This window comes from Macaca mulatta, chromosome X, assembly GCF_049350105.2.
Source record: "Macaca mulatta isolate MMU2019108-1 chromosome X, T2T-MMU8v2.0, whole genome shotgun sequence".
In the NCBI taxonomy this organism is placed as follows: domain Eukaryota; kingdom Metazoa; phylum Chordata; class Mammalia; order Primates; family Cercopithecidae; genus Macaca; species Macaca mulatta.
Genome location: NC_133426.1, coordinates 136,533,743 through 136,555,423, shown reverse-complemented (window position 1 = coordinate 136,555,423; position 21,681 = coordinate 136,533,743). Strand labels below are relative to the sequence as shown.

Sequence of the window (21,681 nt, the reverse complement as noted above, 5' to 3'; positions counted from 1 at the left end):
AAATGTTTTCCTCATGTTCTCTTGAATCACTTTACTTCTCAGACCTGATCCAGAATGAAGTGTTTCCTGAGGGTTCAGTGATCAACCAATAACCCCAGGGTGGAAACACTGTGGTTTTGTACAAAGAGAGAATGCTTTGGTGATGACCTGATCATCAACTGCCTTCTCAGTGCCACTTGGAATAAATGACTCTAGCTAATAAATCTTGCCCCTAACAGAGGCCTGGAGCAAGAGAGGAAAAGTAACATTAGAGCCTTGGAGTCATTTGCCCAACTCTACAGCTACCTTACCCCTAGTCTGTAGCCCGAAGATCTATCAGGACCTGTGGTCTCATTTCTAGGGATCTCACTCTTGTTGAGAATTTACGTGGACTTCATTAATGAATGCCCACACCTGTATTAGTCAGAAGATGAAATGGGCTTTGATCCCATGGATTTTACTACCTGTTGGGGAAACAAGAGATACCCATGAAATAATTAAAGGGCAATTCAAGACCCTGTGGGATTAATAAATCTTGTGGTAGAATTTAAGGGTCATGGGGGTTCAGAGAAGGGGGTTCCATGGGTGCAGACCATAATTTTGAGGGTATAACCAGCTCTGTAGGTTGGGGGACGTGATTGGGACCTTGCTGGATAGGCACTATTCGATTAGCCAAAAAGGAGCAAGCAAAGGCATGGCAGGCCTGAGAAACTCCGTGAATGAGCCTGGAATGTTCCCTCAGGGGACCATGAGGAGACCACTGGGCTTCAAGCCCAGGCTTAAGTTGGGAAATCATGGGAAACAAGCCGGAGTAGGTAGGGTGGGGTCAGACTGTGAAGGACCTTTGGAAACTAACTGAGCAGATGAGTTTGGACCATAAGGCTCTGCCGAGTCCGGCTGGTGTGGTCACAGCCATCGATGTCAATGTGTGTCCTGGAGTAGGAGTTGGCGCAAGCTCAGAAGCTGAGGGAGGAGCTAGGCAGAGGCTGGGCCAAGACTGGAACTTGATCTTCCTCACTCCCAGTCAAGTGGGCTTTCTGCCGCACCAGGCCTAGTTTTTAGCTTTCCAAAGGATTTTCACATTCACTCCATATAGCTTCCTAACAGAACCCACAGGTATGGGGTATAGATGGTGAAGACCAGCTCACTCCATGGCTACTGGGATGACGGGAGGTAGAACCACCGAGAAACACCCTATTGCTCACCTGCTGGTTGGCCCCACCAGGTGACCACTTGCCCTGGAGCCCCTTCTCAGGCTCAAACATGTTAGTTCCAGATGGTCTCCTTAAATGAAAATGTTTTAAGAGCCAGGCGGTGGCTCATGACTGTAATCCTAGCACTCTGGGAGGCCAAGGCTGGTGGATCACTTGAGGCCAGGAGTTAGAGACCAGCCTGGCCAACATGGCAAAACCCCGTCTCTAGTAAAAACACAAAATTAGCAGGGCGTGGTGATGCGCGCCTGTAATCCCAGATACTTGGGAGACTGAGACATAAGAATCGCCTGAACCTGGGAGGTGGAGGTTGCAGTGAGCCCAGATAGTACTGCTGCACTCCAGCCTGGGCAACAGAGTGAGACTCTGTCTATATATATATATATATATATATATATATATATATATATATGTGAGAGATGACACTTAACACAATATCAGCTATTAACACATTAACACTAAATGGTTTATGATTTTTTTCTGAGTGGTAGACAAACTTGTTCTAGGGAAGATGAGATGGTGGCCTGAAAGCTTTTTGTTTTTTTAGTTTGTTTGTTTTTTGAGACGGAGTATCGCTTTTGTCACCCAGGCTAGAGTGCAGTGGCGTGATCTCGGCTCACTGCAACCTCCACCTCCTGGGTTCAAGCAATTCTCCCACCTTAGCCTCCCGAGTAGCTGGGATTACAGGCTCCTGTCACCACACCCAGATAATTTTTGTATTTTTAGTAGAGACAGCATTTCGCAATGTTAGCCAGGCTGGTCTCGTACTCCTTACTTCAGGCGATCCACCCGCTTTGGCCTCCCAAAATGTTGGGATTACAGGTGTGAGCCCCTGCACCCGGCTGGCCTGAAAGTTTCGATAGAGGGAAGAAATGTGGAGCCCCAATGGCCACTATGGTCAGTAAGCCTGCGTGGAGCTCTGGATAGCATGAAATCTCTAGGGAGGGAGGCCCGAGGCTGCGAGAGCCCTGTGACGTGGCATGCCTGTGGTTACATAGCCCATTAATGGCAAAATTGACTTAGCAGAGTTTTTCCAAACTTTCCTACCCAAGTGCTCCTAAACTACTGAAAACTGTATTCTAGAGACCTAGAAGGACATAGTCTCTTAAAATTTCTTGGAAGTATGACTTTTGATCTTAAATGTGAATGTTGCAATCTACTGCCTCGAGTACATTTTAAGTGATTTATCAGTGAACAAAATGGAGGCCCCTGGAAAATGAGCCCGATCCGGACTGTGGCTTTGACGCCTAGTCTGGGGCTTGGTCAGCTTTGGCATGCAGGCCCTGTCTCTGTAGGACCTGCCTACAGGTGGGTCAGAGGTTGAACTTTCAGAAATTTAGCCTCAAGTGCTGTAAGGGAAATCTGTCACCCTCAGCATCTTCATTTGCTTGTGGTCTCCATCCCTGTCTCCCTTTGTGATTCAAACACATTCGATGGAAAAATCTAGGCCTTTCTGTCCTGGGAGATAATGTTTTTGGCTCGCTCAGTGGTTAGCTCTGGCCTCATCCTAGCCTTTGGGTGGGTGCATAGATCCCAGGATGGGTTGGACACAGACAGCTTGGGACCCATGAGGCTCAGAAGCCTGGGTGTGGATTGGCCAAGATTGTGCCCAAGGACTTGCCAGCCTCATCTCCTCCATCACAGCCAGCCTGCAGCCCCTCATTCAGCCTTACCTTTAGCTTAGAGTGTTTACAGTGCTCTCCAGTAAGAAACAAATATATCTGCCTGGACTCGCAGTGCCTTCCAGCCTAGAGCTACCCTCCATCATCTCTGGGTGGCTAAGGACAGAAGAGCTGTGGAGACACTTCAGGTCAAAGTTAGCTTCCTTAGCAGCACCAGCGTCTCATTCCTGTCTCCATAGCCTGCAGATAGAGAAGGTACAATTTAAAAAGAACGCATGCCCTCTCCAGCTTGAGCAAGCTGCATAAAGCACTATGAATATTCAGGTTTAGCTCTGGCAGGCAGGGCCCCAGGCACTGCGGGCCTGTGCCAGGCAGCAATCCTTCGTCCACACCCCCTGCCTGCCTGTGGCTCAGGGGGGCTCCGGGCTGCGGGAGCCCGTAGTGACGAAAGAGCAGGTAGGGCCCTGGGCAGGCTGTCTGGGCCAGGCAGGGCGGGGGCAGCCGGCTGGGTGAGGCCCAGATCCCCCAGGCTGATAAGGCAGCCTGTAAACACCCTGCAAGGGGAGGGGGCAGAGGGCAGGCGACCAGATGGCAGGAGAGGGGGGAAACCGGAGCCCAGGCCTAGCTGCAGGAAGTGGGGCTCGATGTGGAAACATCCTGTCCAGCGGGGGCTAGGCTGGTGGCCATCAAGGATCACTCCCTCCACCACGAAGGCAAGCTCAGTGCAAGGTGGGGCTGCTGGCCTGGGCGCCAGGCCAAGAACCTGGTTCCTGACATCTCCAAAGGACACGATCAATGGGTCTCTATTATGGGTTGTTCTACCACCTAGCACTGCTGAGGCGAAATCAGAACTGAGCTGCCCCTCATGGAGACAGTCAGCAGGATTGTCTGAGAGAATTTGACTCTCAGGGGGAAATCTTCATCATCACTATCAGTGAGGAGCATCGATTCGAACACTTAATTGTGTCAAAGGCCTCCTGCAGCAACCAAAGGAGAGCCACGAATCTGACACTCCGTTCTATTCTGCCTTATAGTGCTCACTTTTTTTTTCTTTTCTTTTCTTTTTTTTTTTGAGATGGAGTCTCGCACTGTCACCCAGGCTGGAGTGCAGTGGCATGATCTCGGCTTACTGCAACCTTCGCCTCCCGGGTTCAAGAGATTCTCCTGCCTCAGCCTCCCGAGTAGCTGGGATTACAGGCATGCGCCACCATGCCCAGCTAATTTTGCATTTTTAGTAAAGACAGGGTTTCTCCATGTTGGTCAGGCTGGTCTTGAACTCCCGACCTCAGGTGATCTGCCCGCCTCAGCCTCCCAAAGTGCTGGGATTAGAGGTGTGAGCCACCGCACCTGGCTTTTTTTTTTTTTTTTTTTTTTTTTAGAGACGTGTTTCATCATGTTGTCCAGGCTTGTCTCAAACCCCTGGCGTCAAGCCGTCCTCCCACCTCAGCCTCCCAAAGTGCTAGGATTACAGGCGCAAGCCACCATACCTGGCCCCTTGCAGTACTGAACCTCAGAGGTTCAGAACTGGCCGAGCTTAGCAACACATTACCAAACTCGCCCACTTCACTTTACAGATGGGGAAACTGGGATCCAGAGAGGGGCAGGGACTTGGCCACATTAATGGCAGACCCGAAATTAAAGTCCTTGATTGGAAGTGTTTTCCACTGCTTACCCCGAGGAAAGCAGCTTGCATAAGGTTGGACCTGCCATGCATACTCCGTGACCCTGTACTTACCCTTGCTAGGATTATAGGGAGGCCGGGAGGAGGAAACAGCCTTGGAGCCATCAACCAGACGACCTTAGCTTATGCATGGCCTTCAGTGGGCCGCTGCCCCTCTCTGGGCCTCAGTTTAAAAAAAAAAAAAGACAACTGCTTTATTAGATATAGTTCAAATACCATAAAATTCACCCTCTTAAAGCGTACACTTCAGTACTTTTTAATCTATTCACAGAGTTGTACATCCATCACCAGAATCCATTTTAGAACATTTTCGTCACCCCCAGGCAGGGCGTGGTGGCTGATGCCTGTCATCTCATTTCTTTGGGAGGCTAAGGCAGGCAGATCACTTGAGGCTAGGAGTTTGAGACCAGCCTGGCCAACATGGTGAAACCCCATCTCTAATAAAAATACAAAAATGAGCCCAGTGTGGTGGCACACACCCGTAGTCTCAGCTACTCAGGGGGCTGAGAATAACTTGAACCCAGGAGGCAGAGGTTACTGTGAGCTGAGATCGCGCTACTGCACTCCAGTCTGGGTGACAGAGTGACACTCTGTCTCAAACAAAACAAAACAAAACCCAAAACATTTTCATCACCCTCAAAAGAAATCCCATACCCATTAGTATTCACTCCCCATTTTCTCCCAACCCTTGGGCCTCAATTTTGAAGATATTTCCTACAAACATGTTTTGAGGGGGTGGAGCACCCAGCAATATTGTTTAGGCAGATGGGCTACCAAGCTTACTAGGAACTTCAATACAAGGAGACTCTACCACAGAGAATAGGGTGGGCCCGTGATTAGTCCCCTGGCCCTGGGCCTGGCACCTATGAGGTGTTCAAGGCTGACTTTCCATAAATATTTGAATAAACATGTGAACCAACACCCTAAGATAAGAGCCCAGACTTACATTATGTGTAAGCCAAAAGCAAGTGTATATTTATGGGGCAGGGACCATGCTGTGGCTACTTCAGGTTTGGAGCCAGGAACTCTCTGGAAACAGCAGAGCTTATAGGAAGAGTCAGCCTCCACATCATCAGAGCTGGAAGGCTCCCCCTCCACAATACTCCGTCTCCGCAACTGACCACAAGAGCTCATATGGTCACCATTTTGGTGCAGACTGGGCCCAGGAAGTTAGAATTGACTTACTAGATGGAGCTTGGGTTGACATTGAGTCCTTGAGGGGCATGGGACACAAGCCTGGGAAGCCTCTGTTGAAGCGGCCTCACAGGGCCTCTGAAGCTTGGAAGTGGAGAGCTGTGAGCCAGACTTGAGCTAGGGATCTTAGCAGATGGTTGCTAGCATGGACAGAGGGAAAAGCAGGGACTTCAAGATCAAGGTCACACCGGCCCCAGTTTGAGTTCTGCCTCCATTCTCTGGCAGTGGTGGCCTTGATCATGTTACCTAATCTCTGAGCTTCATTTCTACTGTTTTTCAAATGAAACTGTTAAAACAGAATTATTACCAAAACAGATTTCACTGAAAACAAAGTTCATTTCATGTAGTAGTTGGAAATAAAGCTAGGTTCAAACCCCGGCTGTGCCACTGGCTGGCTCCTTTGCAGGGACGGTGTAGTGTAAGACTAAAAGGAGATACTTTATATCCAGGGCCTGGTGCTACAGCAATCCCACAGCCCGCACCCCAGAACTACACATCCCTGCCACCTTCCCTGCACCTTGTCAGTTTTACTGTTTGACCCTCCTTTTCCCAAAGCAAGGGGAGCAACTTGAAGTGGTATCAGAGAGCGCAAAAGAAAATCTTGCCCACATTTACGCGAGCACCCACGCCCCTCCGCCCCTCCCCCAGCAGGCCATGCCCGAGGCCACAGTGGCCACACCCACCACACTGGGCCCACCAGCGGCTCAGGTCACTGCCAACCCCACAAGTACTCGCCCTGAGCTGGCACCAACCTCAAGCGCTTCCACCCCCTCCACCCAAACGCGTGCCACCAGCTTTAAGCCAGGCTTGCAACCAAACCCTGGCCCTGGGTTTGTGCTGCAGATGTAGGGAGGGGCTGGCAGAAGCCCAGGTGCACAACCAGATGTTGTCTCTAAGGTTTCCTTGGTGTTCTCCCTACCAGCTGTGAAGCCGTATTCACTCCAGCTTGCAGGAGTGGACAAGCAGGCACTCCCCTCAGGGGCGGTGGGGTCCTATCTTGAAGGAACTGGTTCCTCTTTGTCCTGGGGGGACATAGAGTGAGAGGGGACAGGGAAAATGGGACCCTGCTCTCTCTCTCTTTTTTTTTTTTTTTGAGATAGAGTCTCGCTCTGTCGCCCAGGCTGGAGTGCAGTGGCGTGATCTTGGCTCATTGCAACCTCTGCCTCTGGGTTTCAAGCTATTCTCCTGCCTTAGCCTCCCGAGTAGCTGGGATTACAGACGCCCGCCACCATGCCTGGCTAATTTTTGTTTTTTGTTTTGTTTTGTTTTTTGTTTTTTTGAGACAGAGTCTAGCTCTCTCACCCAGGCTAGAGTGCAGTGGCGTGATCTCAGCTCACTGCAACCTCTGCCTCCTGGGTTCAAGTGATTCTTCTGCCTCAGCCTCCTGAGTAGCTGGGACTACAGGTTTGCACCACCACGCCTGGCTAATTTTTGTATTTTTAGTAGAGATGGAGTTTCACCATATTGACCAGGCTGGTCTCGAACTCCTGACCTCGTGATCCACCCACCTTGGCCTCCCAAAGTCTGGGATTACAGGTGTGAGCCACCACACCCGATCAATTTTTGTATTTTTAGTAGAGATGGGGGTGTCTCCATGTTGGCCAGGCTGGTCTTGAACTCCTGACCTCAAGTGATTCACCCACCTCGTCCTCCCAAAGTGTTGGGATTGCAGGTGTGAGCCACCGTGCCTGGCCCCTGGTCTCATGCCAGGAGGCCTGGCTGGACAGGGTTCTTGGCCAAAGATATAAGAATATGGCCTCCGAGCTGAGAGAGTTATGAAGATCACCTTCTCAGCCATTTTTTTTTTTTTTTTTTTTTTGCAGGCCCATCCAGAACCATCATTTATAGGAATCCCTTTAGCTTCTTGCACAGCTGCTTGAACCTCAGGGAACAATATGACCACGGGGAAGCCAAGGTGATTGTGTCCATTCACCACGAGGACCCCGAACCAGGCAGCAAGGCTTCTAGAGTCAGCATCACGTAGTTCTGGCCTATCCCCAGGAGGACTGCCAACTGGGCAGACAGGTCCAAACCCTCAGGCTGCTTATAGCTGTTCTGACCCATGGCCTTGGGAGGGTCTCACTGAGTGGGTCACCTGCCTGCACAATAACCTCACAGGCACACAGCCCTACGGCTAGGAGCCCCACCTTCCTTGCAACAGCACCTGGGAGGTACTTATGAGTGTAAGTCACCACACCAAGTCATCAGCCACCATGGAATGTGAGAGTTTCCTGCTCCATCACCCAGAAAATGCCTCTACCCTTGACCCACATGTGATATAATACAGTTGACCCTTGAACAACATGGGTTTAAACCGCACAGATCCACTTTATATGTGGATTTTTTTTTTTTTTTTTTTTTGAGACGGAGTTTTGCTCTGTCACCCAGGCTGGAGTGCAATGGCGCAATCTTGGCTCACTGCAACCTCCGCCTCCCGGGTTCAAGCAATTCTCCTGCCTCAGCCTCCCAAGTAACTGGGATTATAGGCACGCACTACCATGTTGACCAGGCTGGTCTTGAACTCCTGACCTCAGGTGATCCGCCTGCCTTGGCCTCCCAAAGTGCTGGAATTACAGGCGTGAATCACCGTACCTGGCCTATATGTGGATTTTTTTTTTTAATAATATTCCCAAGATTCGAAACCTGAGTACAGGGAGGGCCACCTTTTTGGATTTGTGGGCTCCATAGGCCAACTGCGGGACTTGGGTGTGCGTGGATTTTGGTATTCACAGGTGGTCCTGGAACCAATCCCCAAGTATGCCAGGGGACAATTGTACTTTGCCCTCCATTGTTGCCTGTGTCCATTGGTGCTAGGGACAAGGTCCCTGCAAAATTATGAAGTGACATTGATTTCAATGTCATCTGCCCCAATGAACTAACCTCTCATCCTCTTGCTTCATTAAACCTGTCTCTCCATTCGAAGCCACCCTGGGCTAGTCCCTCCTGGACATTGACCTCAGCATTTATATTCCAGTTTTTTATCCAATCCTCTAAGATCAGGCTCACTCCATCCCTCAAGGTGACAGCTAGGTAAAGTGATAAAGTCATTTCTACTCATCTGGTAGCAGGAGAGGGTTTGTGGAGAGGGTTTGTGGTAGCAGGAGAGTCCCAATCTCCCTCCCAGGTACTGCATCCGCCTGTACCTGCTCCTAGCCCAAAGTAGTCTGGTAGACCTGCCACTGGGGCGTCCCCTTGTGTAGACAGCTGTCTCCTCGGCCTTCCTGTGAGGGATCCTCCCCACTCACCACGCAGGGCCCTCCCCTCTCTGCACTCCCTGACCTGTGTGAGGCAGGGGCGGGGCTGGGAGGGCTAGCAGGCCCCGAAGGGGAAACTGCTGAAACCTCTGGGACAGGAAGTGGCAGAGAAGGGCTGTTTCCGCTGGCAGAGCAGGGGTGCGGTGAGAGCTGGCCCTATCTCCTACTCCACTGCCTGTCTGCTGTGGGCCCTGGGAGACTGGGGAGAGGTGAGAGTCCTTTCCCTGCCTCCCTCCCAGAAAAGCAGAGGCTTTTAGCCCACCTGACTGGAGGGAGGGGAGGGCTCTTTCAGAGGAGGCCATCTTCATTTTGCAAGGAGAGGAATTCTGAGAGGAGGGCAGAAAGGTCAGCAGAGGGGAAGGGTGGGGCAGGGCAGGTGAGTGTGGAGTGAGGGAGGCCCACGGGCGGGGGGCGGGGGGCAGCGGAAAACCACAGCTGGGCAGAGGACCCTTCTGTAAGCTTTTGTTCTGAGGATCAGGACGGTGCCTGCTAAGAACTGTGGGAGATGGCAATGCAGTTGATCACTGCCTGTCTAAGTCCTAGGGCTAGACAGGCCCTTAGATCACCTCCCTCATTGTGCAGATGAGGTAACCGAGGCACACAAAGCAGAAGTGACCTGCTAGAGGTCACATCATGGGCAGAAGTCACGTCTCCTAACCCCAGCCCAGGACCTTCTTTCTGATGAGAATCTGCTGAGTTGTATTTGGCATCCCACACCTCCCTGCAGGCACCTCCATCCCCAAGTGCTCTGTGACATTCTTCTCAGAAATGAACATGATTGGGTAAGTGTGGTGGCTCACGCCTGTAATCCCAGCACTTTGGGAGGCGGGGGTGTGAGGATGGCTTGAGGCCAGGACTTGGAGACCAACCTGGGCAATACAGCAAGAACCCATCTCTGAAAAAGAAATAAATACAAATTTGAAAAAATATATATTTTTTGAGACAGAGTTTCACTCTTGTTGCCCAGGCTGGAGTGCAGTGGCACGATGTCGGCTCACTGCAACCTCTGCCTCCCAGGTTCAAGCGATTCTCCTGCCTCAGCCTCCCGAGTAGCTGGGATTACAGGTGCCCACCACCACGCCCAGCTAATTTTTTTGTATTTTTAGTAGAGATGGGGTTTCATAATGTTGGCCAGGCTAGTCTCAAACTCCTGACCTCAAGCGATCCACCTGCCTCGGCCTCCCTAAGTACAGGGATTATAGGAGTGAGCCACTGTGCCCGGCCTAAAATAAATTTTAAAAAACAAATGAACTTGGTGAATTTATTCACACTGAAGCCTTTAGTCCAGCACTCAGCAAACCTTTCCTACAAAGAATTGCTTGAGCCCAGGAATTTGAGACCACCCTGGGCAACATGGCAAAACCCTGTCTCAACAAAAAATACAAAAAGTTAGCCGGGCACGGTGGTATGCTCATGTAGTTTCAGCTACCTGGGAGGCTGAGGTAGGAGGATTACTTGAGCCTGGGAGGCAGAGGTTACAGTGAGCCATGATTGTGCCACTGCACTCCAACCTGGGTGACAGAGCAAAACCCAGTCACAAAAAATACATATATGAAAAAACACTATATGTCATGAAATATTTTTCTTTTGATTTTTCCCAATCATTAAAAAATGTAAAAACCATTCTTAGCTCATGGGCCATCTAAAAATGGACCGCAGGGCTGGGTTTGGCACATGAGCCATAGTTTATAACCCCCTGCTTTGGTCTAAGAAGTCAAGCTAAGGTGTCATGAGGAAGAGGAGAGAATGTGCCAGGTGGGGAGGAAGCAAGGAAGGCTTTGAAAAGAAGGTGACATTTGCCTCAGATCTTGAAGGACTTGTGGACATTGGGCTTGCAGAAGTTGAGAAGGGGCCTGTCAGGCCTGGGGGGGCAGTATGATCACAGGCACGGAGGTGGAGGTAGGGAAGGCACTGTGGAGGTTCAACATGCTCTGCATGTGTGTGGCTGCTGCTGCTGCTGCTTCTTCCTTTTTTTTTTTGAGACAGAGTTTTGCTCTGTCGCCCAGGCTGGAGTACAGTGGCGCGATTTTGGCTCACTGCAACCTCCATCTCACGAGTTCAAGCGATTCTCCTGCTTCAGCCTCCTGAATAGCTGGGACTACAGGAGCACACCACCATGCCTGGCCCTAATTTTTGTGTTTTTAGTAGAGACAGGGTTTCACCATGTTGACCAGGCTGGTCTTGAACTCCTGACCTCAGGTGATCTGCCTGCCTCGGCCTCCCAAAGTGCTGGGATTACAGGCATGAGTCACTGCGCCCAGACAATTTTTTTTTTTTTGTATTTTTTAGTAGAGACAGAGTTTCACCATGTTCGCCAGGATGATCTTGAACTCCTGACCTCAAGTGACCTGCCCACCTCGGCCTCCCAGAGTGCCGGGATAATAGGCATGAGCCACCACGCCCAGCCGTGGCTTCATTGTTATTGGCCAGCCCTGAATCTTTGGCTGCTGTGTGTTCTTGCCAGAGGAAAGGGTTGGCTTTTCTGAGGATGCCAGGAGACAATGAGCAGGGAAGGAGGCGAGGAATGAGAATCACTTGGGAGTCACAATGCAACTAGCTGTGTCACCTTGAGCAAGTCACTTCCTCTCCTGTGGTATCTGAAGTTGGATAATAAGAGGGATGGAAGCAATGATCTTTCAGGTCTCTTATAACTTGTAACTTCGATGTCCTGGGACTCCTCTGACTCAAGGAGAGGAATTTTTTTTTTTTTTTGGGACGAGGTCTCACTCTTGTTGCCCAGGCTGAAGTACAGTGGCGCGATCTCAGCTCACCACGGCACCCACCTCCCAGGCTCAAGCAATCCTCCCACCTCAGCCTCCTGAGTAGCTGGGACTACAGGCATGTGCCACCACACGCCTGGCTAATTTTTTTTTTTTTTTTTTTTTTTTTTAGTAGAGACAGGGTTTTGCCATGTTGCCCAGGCTGGTCTCGAACTCCTGAGCTCAAGCAATCCACCCGCCTCGGCCTCCCAAAGTGCTGGGATTACAGGTGTGTGCCACTGTGCCCGGCCTTCTGTCTTAAGGAGAGGTTTTAGCAGTGCGGGTGAGAGAGAAGGAGGAACCCCAGGAGCTCTCGATGACTTCTGGAGCCGAGGCTGCCCTCCCTGTCTGGCCAGGCCCTGGTAGGCTGTCTTCCCACCTCATCCTTTCGGGCACCCCTCCCTTCTGTGAAAGGGATGCTGGAGTACTGCTCTTGTGCCTGAAGTACTGTCCTTTGCTTTTGCTGGCCTGGGGATTGGCCAGTGGCAGAAGGGCGCATTTGGGAGGAGCAGCCGGTGCCAAGCAGGCAGCAACCACACCATGGCCCCTGCTGCCCAGGAAAGTTCCAGATCTGAGCAAGGAGGCTTCGCGTTAGTTTCTAGGACACGCACTGGCCTGGCAGGGACCTTGACAAAGAACACTGTCCCTTCAATAAAAGTTATCTGACTTAATATCCTGTTGGTACCAAGTCATAGATTATCCCAGCTTCTAAAAAAACCACTAATGAATTTAATTAGTCTCTAGTCAGTGTTTGTTTTCTTGAGATGGAGTCTCGCTCTGTCACCCAGGCTGGGGTGCAGTGGCACAATCTCAGCTTACTGCAACCTCCCCCTCCCAGGTTCAAGCAATTCTTTTGCCTCAGTCTCCCGAGTAGCTGGGATTACAGGTGCCCACCACCACGCCCCAGCTACTTTTTGTATTTATAGTAGAGATGGGGTTTTGCCATGTTGGCCAGGCTGGTCTCAAACTCTTGACCTCAGGTGATCCACCCTCCTTGGCCTCCCAAAGTGCTGGGGTTACAGGCATGAGCCACCGCATCTGGCAATATCTTTTAACATTCTTACAGCGAGAACACGCTGCACATCTTGGGGTCTCTACAGCTACTGTATCTCCCCATAGTCTATCAAGTTCTTTCCTTTGGGGTGGCTCTGGGATTCACCTCCTGACTTCCAGCTACCCTACCTGGTCTCCTTCCATCTCCTCCACTCGCAGACTCATTCTTGTTTTATTTATTTATTTATTTTTGAGATGGAGTGTTCACTCTGTTGCCCAGGCTGGAGTGCAGTGGCGCAATCTCAGCTCACTGCAACCTCTGCCTCCTGAATTCAAGTGATTCTCCTGCCTCAGGCCCACTCTTATATCCAGATCAAACTGCCCTTCCTAAAGGGCTGCTTGTTATACCCCTCCCTTGCTCAAGAATCTACAGTAACTCACAGTCAGTTTCCATATTAAGTTCATATTCCACAGTTCCATGGATCCACTTATCCAGCTTCCCAAGCAATGTTCCTCTCTCCCTCTAGTCAAACTGGTTTCCTCTCTCTACCATACATTTTATAGTTGTTGCTTTTGTCCCCTCAGCCTTCATTTCATCCCGCCACCTCCATTTCCCTTTCTTCCTCTCTGTCTAGGTAAAGATATGCTTTACCACAGCCCCAAAGTAACAAATCAGACCAGGGAATTGGAAAACACTCTGGCCAGGCATGGTGGCTCACGCCTGTAATCCCAGCACTTCGGGAGGGCGAGGTGGGTGGATCACTTGAGGTCAGGATTTCGAGACTAGCCTGGCCAACATGGTGAAACCCCATCTCTATTAAAAATTTAAAAATTAGCTGGTCGTGGTTGTACGCACCTATAATCCCAGCTACTCAGGAGGCTGAGGCACACCCTGGAGGCGGAGGTTGCAGTGAGCCGAGATCGCGCCACTGCACTCCAGCCCTGGTGACAGAGTGAGTGAGACTTCGTCTCAACAAAGAAAAAAAGAAAAACACGTTTGGGGCATAGCAGAGAGCTTTTGCCTATATTAGCTCATTAGCCTTTTGCAACAACCCTTTGAGCTAAGTAGGAGATCCCTGTTTTACAAAAGACGAAAGTGACCTGCCTCAACCCCAAGGCAGAGCTGGGACTTCTAGCTGGAAAGCTGATGATCTTAGGGTCTGCAGGGGCTTCTGGGGGCTCTCCTAGGCTGGAGCTGGCAGACTATTATACTGGGGTTTAGTGGCTGCCACACACTTGGGTTTCTCCCTTTTCCTGCAGTGGGTTCTCCCGTCATTGGCTTAGTGCCACTGCCCTGTGCCTCGTCCCTGAAGCACTAGAGATGGTGATGTGGTGGCCGCAGGCACTTCCAGGGGGTGCTCTTTTGGCCTTCTCAGGGCAGCTGGGGAAATAGGTTGTCTTTGTCACTAACCCTCCCCCTCCTCTTCCTCCCTTATGGGGCTTCTGTAGTGTAGTGCTCTTTCTTGCCACATAACCACAACCCAAAGAGCTGGGGCGGGGTGAGGACAGGAGACCCATAGCGCTGCACCAGCCGCAGCAGCCTGCTCCTCCCTCCCTGCCGGGCCCCCAGCCCAGGCGAGGAGTCAGCCCCTTCCCACCCAACAGCTGGAACCCTCCAGCCCCACCCTGTGTATTCTGGAGCCAGTGGGGTCCACCGTCTGGAGCTTAATGGGGCCCACAGCCCCTGTTGCTCTCTGGGAGGTCACCTGAAACTCATCATCTGGATGAACGCTTTTTAATTTTCAAAGTGCTTTTCCACTGCCATCTTTATTCACCTGAGACTCCCTGGTGAGCGCCTGCTAAGCCTGGATTACTCACAACCCTCACCCGCTCGAAGGATGACAGAAACCACAGCCCAGAAAGATGGCCGACTTTTCCATGGTCACACATCTTGCTAGGATGCAGCCGGAACGCTTCCCTCCTCCTCCTCCTGGACCCTAGGCAGTCTACACTGTGGGTGGGCTGTGGGTCCCCTGGAGAAAGAGGAGAAAGCATCTCTTTGCCTGGGACCTGCCATGTAATCACTCCTCCTCTGGGACAGACCAAGGCCTGGAAAGAAGGTAGGGGAAGAGGAGAGCTGAGAAGGGTGTGAGAGCGGGGCCTGTAACTGGGGAAGAGTCCTGGGCCCACCTCGCCGTCAGAGTTGGGACAAGCCCTATGCTGGAATCAGGTGGTGACAGAGGAGCAAGGAAGGAAACTGGGTTTCTTGTAAATAAGCGCAGAGAAACCCCAACCAACAGAGCTTGCAAAACCTTTCTTTTTTCCCTCCCTCTTCCTGGTTTCATCTCAAATGGAGTGGGTGGTAGAAAGAAAGGAATAGGAGAAAGAGCTGACAAAATAGCGGTGACTAGGACCCCTTCACTGGGCACTTGCTTAAGGAGGAGGGTTAGCTTGCTCATTGGAGTCCAGTCGTAACTGGACTGAGGTTGTGGGTTCGAGTCCTGTGGATGGGTGAATTCTGCTTTGCTCAGGACTACAGACTGGATATAGTCCTGACTCTGGCCTTCTGTCTCTTAAATTCACGCCACTGGTCACATGGTGCAGCAGGCAGTTCCCTGCTTGAGGACTATTCGCCGGAGGACGGGCTGTTTTTCAGTCGAGGGTACAGCTGTTCCTGGGGTAGTTTCCATTTTGCTTGTGGTTGTGGGGGAGGGGTGTTGAGGGAGTGGGAAATGGCATGAAGGAAATTGTCACTTCCTTTCCAGAGAATTCCAGAAAGGTTTCATGGAGGATGAGGTATTTCAGGAGTTAGAGCTGGCTCCGAGGGGACAAGGAACCGGAGAAGGAGAATTGTGCTTTGTGGCCCAGCTGACCATCTGGCCTCCATGTTTCCTGGCATGTGTGAAAATGCCACGGGTGTTACCGGCAATTCTGTGAGAGCCATTGGCTCAGCTGAACGGGTGTAGATTTAAACTCACTCCACGGAGACTGTGGACGTGGCTTTCACATTAGGGCTATTTCCTGTAGGGGAGGCTCAGATGAGTGGTTGCTGGACACTGCCTGGTATGTTTCAGTGACAGCCCCAAGAAGGGTCTGTGCGTCTGAAGGGGGCTGAGTTGTGACACAGGAGCAGCCCAAACCACTTCTATTTTGCTTCGGTTTTGAAATGCAGTCAGAGCCACAGAGGTGTCTATTTGTGGGCCGGGAGGTCGGCGCCTTCGCCTGCACACTCCCTCCTGCGGTCCATACACTCAGAGAGCACCCAGGGGCACAGACTCTCGCACAGGCTTTGCTTTTGGCCCAAGTAAGACAGGCGCTGGGAGCCAGAGACCCTGTAGGGCCTCAAAGGGGGCGAAGGGAGTGGAGCTCTTGCCACCCTGCCAGTGGACTGTGACTGGAGCAAGCTGTGAGCTGTGCAAGGATGGGGCAAGGTAGGGGAATTCACCACCAGTTACTAAGGGTTCCCAGGCACCTCAATTCCCCGAGCCAAGTGTCCGTGTGTGCCCCCTGAATCCTCCACTCACTTGGGGAGGCAGCATCCAGGACTCTAGGCTACGGAAGCTGCATCCCAGCCAAAGGGCCCACTGGAGGGGAGCCCCTGGTGGGGGCCTCCCTGGCCTGCAGGGCGCACCTCCTATGGTGGTGGCATCTTTGGTTTCAGGTTCCTGGGAGAACGAGGTTATTTTGAAGGACTGAAGGGGGGTTCACTCCTCTGCTGGGGAGAGTGAGTGAACATGCAAATGAGCTGCTCTCCACCTCTCACTTTCAAATCCTCAAACATCTCAAGGGGGAGGGGGAAACTTTCTGGACTGGAAGGTTAGGGCGGGATGGTTTCTCAGCCTCGGCCAAAAGAGTAGGACAGCTACTTCCTCCCCCTCCAGCCCTTCAAGACCTTAGCTTCAGGCTCGGGGCAGATGATCACGAGGATGAGCCTTGGGTGCCGGGTACAGCCTCACAATACCTCACAAACTCGAGCCCTCAAAACCTGCATCCACCAAGTCCTGGATTTTGCTACTTCAACGTGTGGACACAGAAAAGAATGCCCTGGGAATCATCTCTCTTTGATTTCAAACCTCTCTGCATTGGTGACCAAGGATCCCATTCAATGCAGTGCAGGGCCCTGGCTGCCTCCCTCCCCCACCAGCTCCCTAGCACATGGACTTTGGGGGATCTCACCCCCGTGACCCATGGGCCACATAGCTGGGACTGGCATTCTCTTCCTGAGAACCCCACCCCCATCTTCAGCACAGCCACTTCCAGCCAGCATTAGCTCGGGTTTGTCATTCTCACGAAGGCAGCTGAGGCTGGCCCAGAGGAGGAACTGACAACTGAGCTTGTGGCTTTGCCGGCCAGACCAGGGCAGCCCTTTGACACACAGAGGCTCTCGTGCACACGTCTCCATGCTTGGGACACATGCACACACCCTGCACACGCATATACCTACAGTGCGCTTGCACAGCCACAGCCAACACAAATAGCGCACCCGGGTAAATGACAATGCAAAAACATACAGAGGTCACCCCAGAAGGTATGCGCATTTTTCTCATTCTCACGTAAGGCAGAGTACGTGACACCTACCCGCATCCACTGTGTACAGATAAATGTTGCCCAGAGAACACACCTCACAGTTGCTGACTGACCCATACCACAAATCTATCCATCCATCCACCCATCCACCCGTTCATCCCTTCATTCATTCATGCATTCATTCCACAAACACAAATTGAGTGTTACATGCCACACATGATGCAAGGTGCTAAGGTTTCATCAATGTACAACTCAGTTGTTCCTGCCCTCAAGGAAGCCTCTGTCTTATGGGGGAGGTAAGGAAGGTGCATAAAAGTAGCCCAGGCAGACAGCACCAGCAATGAACTCGCAAACATGAAATCCTGATCTGGAAAGAAGAGATGAGCAAGCCCAAAGGGAAGGGCTATAGCGGGTGACCTTGGGGGAGGGGACACACACAGGAGTTTCATGTTTAGACAAAGTGGGATTAGGTGAAAGTGATCACCTTTAATTTGATTAGTATGAGAATGTTTCCTGGGGGCAGACAGAAGGCCTGTGGGAGGGCGGGAGCTGCTGTGGAATGCAAGCCTTGGGGCGCTTAGGTTAGTGGCGGGAGGTGGGGGGACAGACCTTCCAAGCATAAATGGCCTTGGGAGGCTTCACAGACCAGTGGAGAATGGGTTGCAGACAGGGTCTGGTGGGGGTAGGGTGGTGGTGGGAGGAGTGAACCCAGGGCAAGGGCTGCAGGTTCCCAGGCGCCTCCTCCCAGTACTCAGCCTCTCACTCGTCCAAAGGGTAATTCAGACCTGACAGGTTGAGTTGAGCGACTTCTCCCGACTTTTTGCTGGGGTGGGTGGAAAGGTGTGGGGGTGAGGGTGGGGGTGGGGTGAGGGCACGGCCAGCCCTGTGGGCTAACGGAAAGGAAGTAGGAGAGGCCTGGGTGTCTCCTGTGGGGGAGAGCGGTCATCAGGGAGGTCACCGTGGTCCCCCTCCCTTTCCTCCCCTTTGCCCCTCTCTGAAGTTCCTCATTTCTTTCCGGGCCAGGAGAAGGTTTGGCCACCCCGGCACTGCCAAGGGAGTGTCAAGGAGGTGGAGTGCAGTGTGTGGCTCCCGCTATGGTGCATGGCCCTAATTCTTCAGGCGCTCATGGTGAGGCCAGGCTGTTCGTGGACCCACCCACATGCACATCCACACACTCAGAACCGAGCTCAGGGGACGAAAGACGTGGCGCCTGGAAGTGGAGAAGCTCCAATGATGGGGTGGAGGAGTAGAGCTGGCTGGCGAGGAGGGAGGTGGGAGGGCTGGGGCTGTGGGAGGCAGGCCTGGGTGTGACCACCCACAACACGCACATGAGGCGCCTGGGCACTGACAGCCCTGAGGAGTGGCGACAGGGGAAACAAATGCAGGCCCGGGCGCCATGTGACACCGTGAGCGCTGAGGGCACGTGGGGCAAGAGGAGGTGTGTTTGGGCTGCGGCAGACACAGAAGATTTCCTGGAAAAGGGGCCCAAGCCAGCCCCAGAGGATGGGGAAGGTTCCGCCTGCCCCTCCTCCAGCCGGGGCTCTCCTCGCCAGTTCCCAGGGTGACAGTTCAGTCTTGAAACTGAAAGCAAAGCTGAACCAAGAACACAAACCCACACACAGCACAGAGGCCACGCTCTCTGGCGGGTGGCAGCGGTGGTGGTGAGGGTGGGGAGTGCCGACAAGAACAGGGTGCGTGGCCCGCCTGTCCCCCGGTCTCCAGGCTCTCTGGAAGTTTGGCTCCATCTGAGAGTCCCATCCCTGAGAGCAGAGGCAGGCCACTGCTGGTCCTCACACAGCACAACCCCCACAGTGAGGCAGGCATGGGTGTGACCACCCCCACTTCTTCCTCCGTAGACATGGCCCCTCAGAGCTAACTGACCCCCACTCCCAAGGTAAAATTAGGCTGACTTCACCTGGAGTCAGGCAGAGTCAGAAGAGCACTCTGTATACCCACAGACCCCCACTCAGCCCCTCACACGATTCTTCCCCCAAGCCAAGGGAGTTACAGGGATTCTCCATGCTGCCACCTTGTCCATGAGGCCAGGCCGGGCGCCCTGACTCCCCCTATGGCCATGCCCTGGGGATTAGTCTTCAGGGTGGAGAGAGTGCAAAGTTCCTCCATCTGTCAGTTTCTCCAGGGGAAGGCGGGGAGGCAGGGAGGGAGGCTGTGTGTCTTTGGGACTAGCATGAGATGCCTATGCTGGTGACCCAGACAGGCACCAACACTCAGCCACTTCCCGCTGGAGGCCATTCAGTTGACTTCCTCTCTCTCCTTCTTTCTTTCCCTGACCTCTTTCTTCTCTGTCGCTTTTTTTCTCTCCTCATCCTCCCCTTTCCACCACTCCTCTATTGGCAGTCTGCCTTAGCATGGCAGGGTCCCTCTGGTTCATAGGCAGTTCCGGCAACGGAGCTCAAGGAAGGTGACTTACTCACTGTCCCCATCTCTCCCTTCTCTCTAGGTCGCTCCTGTGGTTGGTCCAGCCCAGAATGCAGCCTTGAGCCTGGCTTAGGCCACCACCTATTCCAGCTCTCTCCACCCCCTATTTTACCGCAGCTCGGGGGGTAGGCTCTAGGCTCCAAAGTACCTGGGTAGTGTCTCTTCATCAAGAAAGCCCTACAGTTCTGGAGGGCTCTGATAATCCCATTGTCAGCTCTCTGAAAAGACAGCATGGCTATTACCCTACAGCCCAGTGACCTGATCTTTGAGTTCGCAAGCAACGGGATGGATGATGATATCCACCAGGTATGGCCCCAGAGAACAGAGCACAGTCAGCCCATGTGGACAATCAGATAGACACAGACAGCCAGGCAGACAGCCAGGGAGCCAGCCGGCTGCACAGCTAACCAATCAGCAAATATCCATCAAGCACCTACTATGCTCAGGGCACTGGGCCTGCGTGCCAGCCAGTCACTCATGAGGCTGGTCCGGAGTCACCGGGCAGTCATTTAGGGAGCTGGCTGCCCACATGCCATCATCGAGCCAGCCAAACAGCTGCTAAGTACATCAGCTGGGCTGTTGGTTAGTCAGCAACATGAACCGAACGCATAAGGGGTACACTGACCATCGAATGCATTTTTCGGCCACTTCTCTTCTCCCAAAGTGTCACAGTGAGAAAGCTGTGGAGACAGCCACATAGCAAGAATGAGCGCTGCCAGCTGAACTGTGGATGAGTGTCCAGGCCCTGACATTTTCAGAGTCATCTTTTTGGCCCCAGCCTGAGGATCCGGGGCAAGCTGGAAATGAGGTCTTTTGGTGGGAGGAAGTTGGAAAATAGGACAGGATTCTGGCGCTCACTCAGGTCCTCACTGCTCCATACCTTCCCTGCACTGGCACGTTTTCTGTGCATTTAGATGTACCCATTGAATGGTGTCCTGGCAGACTCATCACTGCCCTCCATTCTCCTCCTTCCACAAAATGGAGAGAGAAGAGGCATCCAGGCACAGTAGAAGGAATGGAAGATTAGGAGTCAGGAGCCCTGGGTTCTGATCCCAGTTTGGCCACAATGTCACCTGAGCAAGTCCTTTCCTTTACCCTATTTTATTTATTTTATTTTATTTTATTATTATTATTTTTTTTTTGAGACGAAGTCTCTCTGTTGCCCAGGCTGGAGTCCAGTGGCATGTTGTCGGCTCACTGCAACCTCTGCCTCCCAGGTTCAAGCCATTCTCCTCAGCCTCCCGAGTAGCTGGGATTATAGGCACCTGCCACCACCCCCGGCTAATTTTTGTGTATTTTTAGTAGAGACGGGATTTCACCATGTTGGCCAGGCTGGTCTCCAACTCCTGGCCTCAAGTGATCTGCCCAGCTTGGCATCCAAAACTGCTAGGATTACAGGCGTGAGCCACCGCGCCTGGACCCCTACCCTATCTGACTGCTGTTTCCCCATCTTCACCAAGAGGCGATCCAGCTGGATTATCTCCAAAGGGCATTCCAGTCTAACTCAGATGCTCTCTATTCTAAATCCTGTGAGGATGGAAAACTGTCCAATCTCTAGCGGCCTACCAAAGCCTGCCCCCTAGTGGCCTTTGAGCACATTGGACATTCTGTCTACCTCCTTACCTAAAGCAGCTCTATTTTATTGAACATACGTGGTGTGCCTAGCCTTGTGGAGGGCATCAGACAAGGAGAAAGGAAGAAAAATCTACCATACATGAGTTCTCAATGCTACTTGTCATTTTTCATTTGTTTCTAGTCCACTCAGCAGTTGTTTCTTTTCTTCATAGAGGCTGTTTTTCACAGAAGCAGTTCTTACCTTCCAACCTATTCCTCCACCCTCAGTGGACAGCCTCTCCTCCAATCCACAGAGAAGTTCAAAGCCCAGGATGCCCTCAATTTCCCTCTCTTCTCTCTTTTTATCTGTAATATCTGTTCTTGTTTCCTTCCCACTGGCCCAGGAGAAAGAAATGTTACTTTTCCTTGCAAGGGTAACTCCCAACCTCTGTACTTAATCTGTTCTCTCCTGCATCCTTCAAGACCTCAAACCGGCCGGGCGCGGTGGCTCACGCCTGTAATCCCAGC

General features: G+C 52.1%; 1 protein-coding gene across 4 annotated transcripts in view; it reads left to right on the top strand.

The window, feature by feature from the left end:
- ELF4 (E74 like ETS transcription factor 4) overlaps nucleotides 1–21,681 on the top strand; it is a 47,526-nt gene that overhangs the window by 10,990 nt on the left and 14,855 nt on the right. For 2 of the 4 annotated variants that reach the window (XM_015128186.3, XM_015128185.3), the window contains exon 2: nucleotides 19,622–19,905. The exons of 1 other annotated variant lie outside the window; for it this stretch is intronic. In XM_015128186.3, the coding sequence (XP_014983672.1) occupies nucleotides 19,831–19,905 (75 nt within the window). In that variant the 5' untranslated portion in view covers nucleotides 19,622–19,830. Of the gene's footprint in view, nucleotides 1–14,160; nucleotides 14,754–19,621; nucleotides 19,906–21,681 lie in introns of those variants that run through there. One more of the 4 variants, XM_015128187.3, reaches the window with a different exon arrangement.